This window comes from Nothoprocta perdicaria, unplaced genomic scaffold (assembly GCF_003342845.1).
Source record: "Nothoprocta perdicaria isolate Ctin4 unplaced genomic scaffold, notPer1 scaffold_46, whole genome shotgun sequence".
Lineage (NCBI taxonomy): Eukaryota > Metazoa > Chordata > Aves > Tinamiformes > Tinamidae > Nothoprocta > Nothoprocta perdicaria.
In genome coordinates, this window is record NW_020455710.1 from 1,919,091 (window position 1) to 1,927,730 (window position 8,640).

The 8,640-nt window shown below is 67.0% G+C and overlaps 1 protein-coding gene across 1 annotated transcript; it reads right to left on the reverse strand.

Annotated features, from left to right (window-relative positions):
• Nucleotides 1-943: 943 nt before the first annotated feature.
• Nucleotides 944-6,873, reverse strand: EPN3 (epsin 3). The gene is made up of 8 exons (XM_026046925.1): nt 6,241-6,873; nt 5,805-5,923; nt 3,513-3,620; nt 3,277-3,358; nt 2,755-3,066; nt 2,001-2,111; nt 1,631-1,852; nt 944-1,524 (listed from the first exon to the last, which is right to left on the reverse strand). The coding sequence occupies exons 1-8, from the start codon at nt 6,809-6,811 to the stop codon at nt 1,205-1,207; spliced, it is 1,845 nt and encodes a 614-aa protein (XP_025902710.1). The 5' UTR covers nt 6,812-6,873; the 3' UTR covers nt 944-1,204.
• Between the last annotated feature and the right edge of the window lie 1,767 nt (nt 6,874-8,640).

The window sequence follows — 8,640 nt, forward strand, 5'->3', positions numbered from 1 at the left end:
GCCGCTCCCGGCAGCGCGGCCGGGCCCGGGTCACCCGCGCGCGGCTCCCCGCGCGGTTCCGCCAGCGCCTCCCGCCCCGCGCACACCTTTCCTCCGCTCACGCGCTCCCCCCGGCCCCGCCGCGCCCGTGTCCTGTCGGGCCCCGGGCTGAGGCCCGGACGGCCCCGCGCGCCGGGGCCGCTGCAGCAGGACGGGCCCGGGGCCTCCCCAGCAGGACGGACCCGGAGCTTCCCCCCTGCCCCAGGAACAGCAAGAATAAAGGGCAGCCCCGCGGCCCTGCTGCGGAAGGAAGCTCCACACCGAGGCCCATGAGGATATTTATTGTTTTACAGTCACTTCATGATTTCCTAAGTTCTGTTATAGCCACGACGTCTCTGGTACCGCGGAGCCGGTGCTGCCGCCGCGTCGCCCAAGCGCTGCTGCTCCGGCCCGGCGCCATCCCTGTCCCTGTCCCCATCCCGCCGGGAGGAGCCCGGAGCCCGCGGCAGCGCCCTACAAGCGCAGCCCCCTATAAGCGCAGCCTAATCCCGGGGCAGCCCAGGGAGCCGAGCACTGCGGGGGGCAGCGAGGAGGGACAGGGCACTGCCCAAGCAGGGGAGCATCCAGGGAGCGCGGCAGGGGATGTGCACAGCAGCGCGGGGCACCACGGCGGCGGGACGGGAAAGCCGGCAGCGGGGAGAGGGCGTCCAAGGAAAGGGCTGGAAGAAGGGGGAGAGCTCCAAGCGCTTCCCGGCTCCAGGAAGGGCCGGCCCTGCGGCCGGCGGAGGCGGCTCCATGCAAGCCGTGGCGGAAGGGGCGCCCGGCCATGCCGAGCAGTGCCGGCTCCCTCCTCGTGGTGTCCCGGAGCCGCGTGGGGACGAGGCAGCGCCCGGGACCCCGCGCGCCGGAGCAGAGGGCCCGGCTCCCACGAGCGCTTGGCGAGGGCTGCTCCACGCGGCGCCCCGCGCTGCCGCCGGCGCCTCTGGCCGTCCTTCCCCCACCATGCGGGGACGGGCTCTTTCTCTAGCACGTCAAGCGAGGACATTCATGCTGGCTCTGTCCGCGACCTGGCCAGGTGCTGGGATAGGACTTGTTGCAAAACTGAGGCATCCTCCGTTTGCAGCTAGTGAACCGCTTGCCCTGAAGGTCTTTGCACAAGGAAACGCCGGGGTGTCTGTAACAGCCGAGGAAGGGGCGAGAGAGGGACTACACGTGCCCAGGGGCTTCAGAGGAAGGGGTTGAGCCCCCCTTGGGCGGGCGGCGGCGGCCCGGCCGAGCCGCTCAGCGGCAGCAGTGGCTGCGGGAGGTTGCCGGGGAGTTCGGGAAAGGGCCCGGCTCCGGCCTGCGGGAAGGCACTGGCGGAGGCGGGGAGGGCCGCGGGAACGCTGCTCAGCGGGAGCGGCAGCGACGCGCTGTACGTCATGGAGTTGACGGGGCCGCCAGCGGCGAGGCCGGGCACGGGCGAGCCGGTCCGCATCTGGTTGAGCGTGGGCTTGGGCTGCTCGGCCACGCTGAATGGGTTAGTGGGCGACGGCGTGCTCAGACCTGCAGCGGGGAGAGCGTGGAGGGTGTCACGGCGGGCACTCTGCCCGAGCGGCCCCCTCTCGCCATTAGGAACGGCCGTCCCAGCGCCCCGCTGCCAGGGACCTACCCGAGAGGAAAGGGTTGCGCGTCTTGGTGGCCTGCGGCGGAGCCACCAGCGAGTCCAGGTTCACCAGGGAGGAGGCGGCGGGGCCCAGGAACGCCTCGGGGGTCTTGCAGTCCTTCCTCTCCTTGCAGGACTCGGGCAGCGAGTCTGCCAGGCTGGCCAGGTCGAAGCTCTTCGTCCCGTTCTGCTTGGCGCCGGGGAACAGCTCCTCAAAGGGGTCCAGCTCTGCCAGGGAGCACGGGGACCGCGTGGGTTGGGGGCAGCGGCCTGCGGACACTGCTGTCCTCCCCACGGGCCCGTCTCTGCCCCACGGGCCAGGACAGCGAGTCCCCCTTGCCCACATCATCCCTTCCCCGGCTCATCCGCCTCTCACCTACGGGGCTGCTGGACTTGGCCAAGGAGGACGGCTGCGGATGCTCCTGCTCCGGCTGCTCGCCTGGCTCCGGCGCCTTTGCAAACAGGTCAAAAGCGTCTCCAGCCGAGGCTGAGGGAAGACACGAGGCTCAAGGAGGGGAAGAACAGGGAGCTGAGCAGGCAGGGGGGCAACAGGTGTGAAAGAGGGCAGAATGGGGATGTGTGGAGCCTGGTCTGCACAAGTGCCGGTCCCTGCGCCTCGGTGCTGCCCTCGGGCCCCGCTCCGCACGCACAGGACCGACCGCTGTGCGAGGTGAGGGCCTGAAGATTCACACAGCAAGTGTGAGGAACAGCAAGGAGGAACCGAGAGCAGCATGGGCCTGGAATACGGGTTTCTCCCACCAGCAGTTCCTCCCCTGTGAGGTGGTACCTGCGCTTGGCAGCTCCCCGGTGTGACAGGGTCTCCAGGTGCTGCTTTGGTGGAGAGCAGCGTGCAGAGCCGCTCTGCACTGCCAGTATCAGGGATATCCCCCCCGGGAGTGCTCAGTTAACTATGCCAGGTTAATTAAAGCAGCCTGACTCTGCGCAGAAAGAAAGCCTAAAGGTCCCCCAAGTCTTCAGCATGCCAAGGAGCCAGTGGAAAGGTCCTGCTGCGGGGCTGGGACAAGGCAGGGACATGATGCCACGACAGCACAGACGTGCCTGGGGCTGCTAGGACATGGGAGCGATGGTGAAAGCCCGAGCACACCCAGAGCACCCGTCAAGCCTCTTACCCGGGTTAGGAGGTTGGTCAGTGACAGCAGCCCAGGGATCAGGAGCCGGCGCGGCGCCGGGAGCCTGAGCAGGTGGCGATGCCTTCGCCCAGGGGTCCGCAGAGGAGAAGCCGGCAGGCAAGGGCGTCTTTCCCCAGGGATCAGAGGAGGAGGAGGAGGAGGAGGCAGCAGCGGGGAAGTCCCAGGGCCCGGCGGAGGGCTGCTGGGATGACGCTGGCGGCTGGGACAGCGGCTCCGCGGCCGGGAGCGGGACCCAGGGATCGGCCCCGCCGGCCCACGCGGAGGCTGCCGGCTCCGCTTTGGGCTTCAGATCTGAAAGGAGAAGGGAACCGTGGGAGTGGGAAGGACACGGACCTGCAGAGCGGCATCCCTGCTTCTAGCAGCCACCCCGGCATTCAATGTGGAGGAAAGGATGGGGCGGAAGAGGGAGGCAAAGCGGGAGGTCTTCACTGCCAAGAACCGGGAAGGGACAGAGGAGGCTGCCACCCTCCCAAGCTGTGGCAGCCCCGGAGTTGTCCCTACCTGCCACATCCCACGGGTCAGACGTGTGGCTGGGAGGTGCTGGCGCCGGCCCAAATATATCTGCCAGCTCCATAATAGAAGACTGCAAAGAGGAAAAGAATAAAGATGAGAGAAGGCCAGGGAAGAGCTGCTTGTTCGGCCCAGACAGCTCTGGAGCCCAAGGTTGGATGTGGGCCAGTAAGCTCAGGATGGATGCGCTGCGCCGCTGCAGCCAGCTGGGCCCACAGTGGCTTTACCTGGCTTTTCTTCATCTTATCTTCTTCCTCCTCTTCCTCCCCGCCCTGGGCAGTCTCCTCCAAGGCTCTCTGCAGCAGGGAGTTCTCCCCCTGCCAAGCCCTCACCTCCTGCAGGGACAAGGGACGGCGCCGCTGAGTGCCAGCCGCTGCGGCGGGCACCTTCTGGAGCGACACCCAGCACCGGAGCTGCCACCGCGTCCCCAAAGGTCCCAGCAGCCGAGCAGAGGGCTCCTCTGGGGACGAGCCCGCCGCCAGAGCGCTCAGCAACCAGCCCCGGAGCAGGAAAGCCAAGCGGGTGCCCCAGTGCTCCCGGCGGCAGCGGCCACCGAGCCAGGCAGAGCCACGCGGCGCTTGCTGCTCCAGAGCCCCGGAGAGAAGCGCCAGTGCAAGGAGAGAGGAGCGCCCGGGGCTGCGGGGCACAGGTACCTTCTCGTGCTCCTCTTTGCTCAGCGCGAGCGCTAGCTGCAATTGCCTTTCTTCGTCTGTGCTGGAAAGTGGAGGAAGTGGCTTCTGCCAACAGAGGAAATGGGGTGAAATTTCAGCTTGAGCTCAGCTCGCGGGGCTGCTAACCGAGATCCCCTGCTCGCAGCCCGCTCTGCTGCGGCCTCTCGCCTGCCTGGGCAGCGCTCCGGTTATCCGGCCGGCTCCGTGCGGTGCCCCGGCTCCCGGCTGGGCACCTCTGCCTGCATCCTCAGGCAGTCCAGTCCCTTCCCCTGCCCCCCTGCACTTGCCTGTTCGTCTAGGGTGAGATGACCCTAAATTAGGCAGCTGGCATCTCCTTCTGGAGGCCTTTGAGGGCACAGCCTTTTTGCACTGACATGGCAGGACTCAGCAGAGGAAAGCGGATCACTCCGGTGCCACTTTCTTCCCTTCTCCGCCTAGCAAGGAGCTTGTGAAACTCAAGCCTCCAACTCCAGCACGTTGATTTTTCTGTCCTCCCTCCTCCAGGATAGAGACGCTCCGGTGCTGAGGTGGCATCTCCGGAGGGGCCGGACCGGCACCGCAGGGCAGCAGCCTGACCGCTGCAAGGGCGCGACGGGCACACTAGTGGGTCGTGCTCAGGGTGCACATGTGCACTTGTACACGTGTGTGAACACGGCTCCTGGGACGCACGTGTGCACATGCACACACGTGTGTGAACACAGCTCCCAAGGTGCACATGCATGTGAACCTGCCCCCCGGGATGCACACACACGTGAACACAGCCCCCGTGGTGCATGCATGTGCACACGTGTGTGAGCACGGCCCCCAGGGTGCACACGCATGTGAACACCCCCCCCAGGCACGGCAGCACGCGAAGCAGCAAGGAGCGCGTTCCTACAGCGCTCCTCACAGACGCTGCAGCTAAAACCACTCCATTTCCACCACAAATACCGGGATATCCGTTCCCTTAGGTCTCCAACGGAGCCGCTGGGCAGGGGCAGGTGGGCAGTGCAGCCAGCCCTGCCAGCGCCACGCGGCACCTCCAGGCTCGGTGCCAGTGTCAAAGACGTGGCCCGCGCCGCAGTGGGACACCCGGCCACGCAGCCCTCCGGTGACCACGTCCGTCCCTGACTTTGTCCTGCCTGGCACACGTGCCTGCGTGCCCCGGGCTGGCCGTGCCAGCCGGCGCCAGGCTCAGCCACCCTGTACCTAAGCTGTGCCCAGGGAAAGAGGGACGTGCTCAACGGTGCAGGGAGGCCCGGGAGTTTGCACCTTACTTGCTGCCTTAATGACCATAAGGGCAACAAAAATCAATTAATTCTCGTCCAGCATCCTCAGCAAGGCAAGCTGCTTTTCTGCAGTATTCCCAGCACTCCTTCCAGCCTAGTTTTACAGGATGAGCTGCACTGGAGCATGCCCAGCAGCACATGGCCGCAGTGAGTCCCCTGCTGTCACACAGGCCCTAGGGACAGGCTGGTCCCCATGGTGGGAGCAGGAGATGCAGGAGGTGACACCTCCCAAACCCACGGGGCAGCAGCAGGAACGGGGCAGCTCCGGAGAGACTCGATGGAAGCGGCAGCCAGGCCTGGGAGGGAGCCGTGAGAACTGAGCAGGATTTTATGGATTCACCCTGCGATCCCAAAGCTTCCTGCACGCCTGGCTTGATCCCAGCCCCGATGTCGTCCCCGCTGGCAGGAGGACAGGCAGCCGGTGCCTCCCTCCACCTGCCCGCTGGCGACGGGGGATGCAGGGCACAGCACGAGCAGCCTGGCGAGGTGGCAGGTTGCATGCGCGGGGCAGCCGCATAAACCCTCCCTCCGACCAGGCTGCCTCTCGCCCCGCCACGTGGGCGCCGCGCGGCCCCGCTACCTTCTCGGCCTCCTCGCGGCTCATGGCCAGTGCCAGCTGCAGCTGCAGCTCCTCCTCGCCCGTGGTCTGGGGCCTCGCTTGCTCCAGGTCCGAGGCGAAGCGCGGCGACGAGGACGAGGCTGCGAAGAGAGAGGGAGGAAAAGCTGAAGGCTGGAGCAGCAGCGTCGGGACTGGGTTATTTCCAGAAGCACCTCAGCTCCATCTGCCTTTGCAGACACCCTCCCACAGCCCGGCATGCCACCCCCTGCCCAGCAGCTCCGCAGCACGGCTTCCCAAGGGAAACATCCCAAGCTCAGGGCGTGCGATTACGAACGAGCCCCGGGATGCGGGGCTGCCATCGTTGGCTCTCGGCACGCAAACCCCGAGGGTGACACCGGCCACGAGCGCCTCGCGAGGCTCCCTGGGCTCCCCCCGTGCCCGTGCCCGCCTTGCTCACAGTTGAAGGAGGACGGCGAGCCCCGCGTGCGCCCGTAGTCGTCGCCGTAGGGCGAAGCGCGGCGGCCATAGGAGAGCTGGTGGCTGCCGCTGCCCATGCCCTCCAGGGCCATGCGCTCCTTGGTCTGCAGCGCGTGCGCCCGCTCCTGCTTCAGCCGCTCCTCATCCTTGAGCAGCGCCATGACCTGCTTCACCTTCTCCCGGATGTTGATGCCTTGGTCCTTGCCATCCCGGTCCACGTACTGGAAGTCCTTGAGGGTCTGGATGGTGTAGAGGTTCTCCCGGCACTGGTGGGTCACCTTCTCGGAGCCCGTTTTGATGAGGTAGTCCAGGAGCGTGAGCGCTTTGTAGACGTGGCGCCAGTTCTTGCCGCTGTCGTTGAGCCGCCGCCAGATCATGCCCATGACCTCGGCGAAGGCCACCGTGTTGAAGGTGAGGTCCGCGATCTCGGACATGAGGGAGCTGGGGGGCCCCCATGGGTCATTGGAGGTGGCCTCGCGCACCTTGATCTCCGCCTCCGAGTAGTTGTGCACGATGTTCTTCACCTGCCGGCGCAAGGCCGAGGTGGTCATGGCTGCGCCGGGCGCCTGCGGGCAGCAACGTCACGGAAGGAATGGTCGCTCGCAGCCCTGCAGGCACCTGCAGCAGAGCAAGAGACAGGGCCGTGAGCAGCGGCTGGATGCGGGAGGACATCCCAGCACAGTGACACCCGTCCCCACCGCCCTAGAGCAGCAGCACCGGGGCCTGGGACAGACCCTGCAGGCTGGCGACACGTCCCTGACAGGCCACCAACGCTCACCCAGGGGCACAAAAAAGGCTCAGAAGTAAAATCCTAGAAAAAAAACGGTGTTTGGCACTGTAGATCTGCTGAAAGAGTCGGCCTGGGATCCTGCAGCAACATTTGGATGAGCGCTTTAATTGCAGTTTTGCTTTTAACCACCCCGAAACGGCAGCTGCTTCCCCTGGCTTTCACCCTCCCGGTCCCACAGCCCTGTCAGCTCGCGCCGGGCCCTGCCGCAGCCGCGGGGCTCCTCGGTGCTGCCCGGCATCCTGCAGCTCCAAAATAAACCGGCGTGACTCAGAGCCCGCTGCGACTGACAGCGCTCGCAGCTACTCGCGCAGGGATTTTTTTTGTTGTTTTTTTTTTTTTTTTTTCCCAAGCAAACTTGGTAATTCAGCCTCTTGGCAGGCCGTGCACCCACGGCGGTTGCAGCCGCTGCGACCGGRGGGGCAAATAAAGGGCCGGGTCGGGGGGCCGGCGCGGTGCCTCCGCACGAGCAGCAACCCCGGCCGCGATCCCGGGCCACTATCTGGGGCCGTCAGCGGCGCGTGTGGCGCGCGATTAGCGCCGGCCCCGCCGTGCCGGCCTCGCGCAGCTCCCGGGGCGCCCCTCCGCGCCGGGCGCACGAGCCCACGGCGCCCGCGCAACCCGCGCCGCCCGTGCGGCCTCGCGGCGGCCGCGGGACGCAGGTGGCCGCTGGCACCACCGCACGCGCGGGGCAGCTGCGTCTGCTCCTCTCGATGCCCTCGAGGGCTGTGGGAGCCGCCGGCAGAGCCCGCGGCCGGGAAACGTCTTTGGCGCCAACGCCACGCGAGGCGGCAGAGCCCTCCCGGCCCCGCTCCGGCCTCCGCTCGCAGCAACCCCTGGAACGGGGATGAAGTCGCCCCATCCGGGGCACTGGCACAGCGGGTGCTCCGGGCGACCCCCGGATCGGGCACGACACCCCGCAACAGGTCTCCTGTGGGACAACCCCCATCCCAGCACCAGGGACATGATCCATGCCGGACTCGACCCACCACGAGGCTTCCCGGGAAGCCAGCGCGGGATGAGTGGGAAGGGAAGGGCGAAGGGGCTGGGGGTGCGCGGCCGGGCGGCGGGAGCCGCGGCGTTTGCTCCAACGCAGCATCCCCCGGAACGCGAGGAGGGCAGCGAAACAGAAGCCGGGCGCTCAGACAAGGCAGCGGCAGGCGGCTCATATGGAATTACTGCAGTGACCTTGAGCGGGAGGCTGCCAGGTGGGAGAAGGACACGCGGGTGCGAGGACAGGTCCCCATCGCCCGCGGTGACAGCAGGGACCGCGGTGGGGAGGGAGGCAGGGGGCGGCAGGGGAGGGAGGCATGGGACCAGGGGGTGGCCCTGGCGGGGGGTGGCACTCGGGAAAGGGAAGGGAAAAAGGAAAAAAAAAAAGAAAAGAGAAAGGAGGATAAGGAAGGGCAGGGGGGAATATGGCAGGGAGGGAAATAAATAAATAAAGGAATAAATAGTCGCTTAATCTTTAATCAGGTGCAGGGCTGGGAGCAGCCGCGCACGAAACGCAGGGAGAGGCCGGGAAGAGGCGGCGGCGCGCGGGGCTGTGACGGGCCCGGGGGGCCCGGGGGGCCCGGGGGGCCGGGCGGGCGC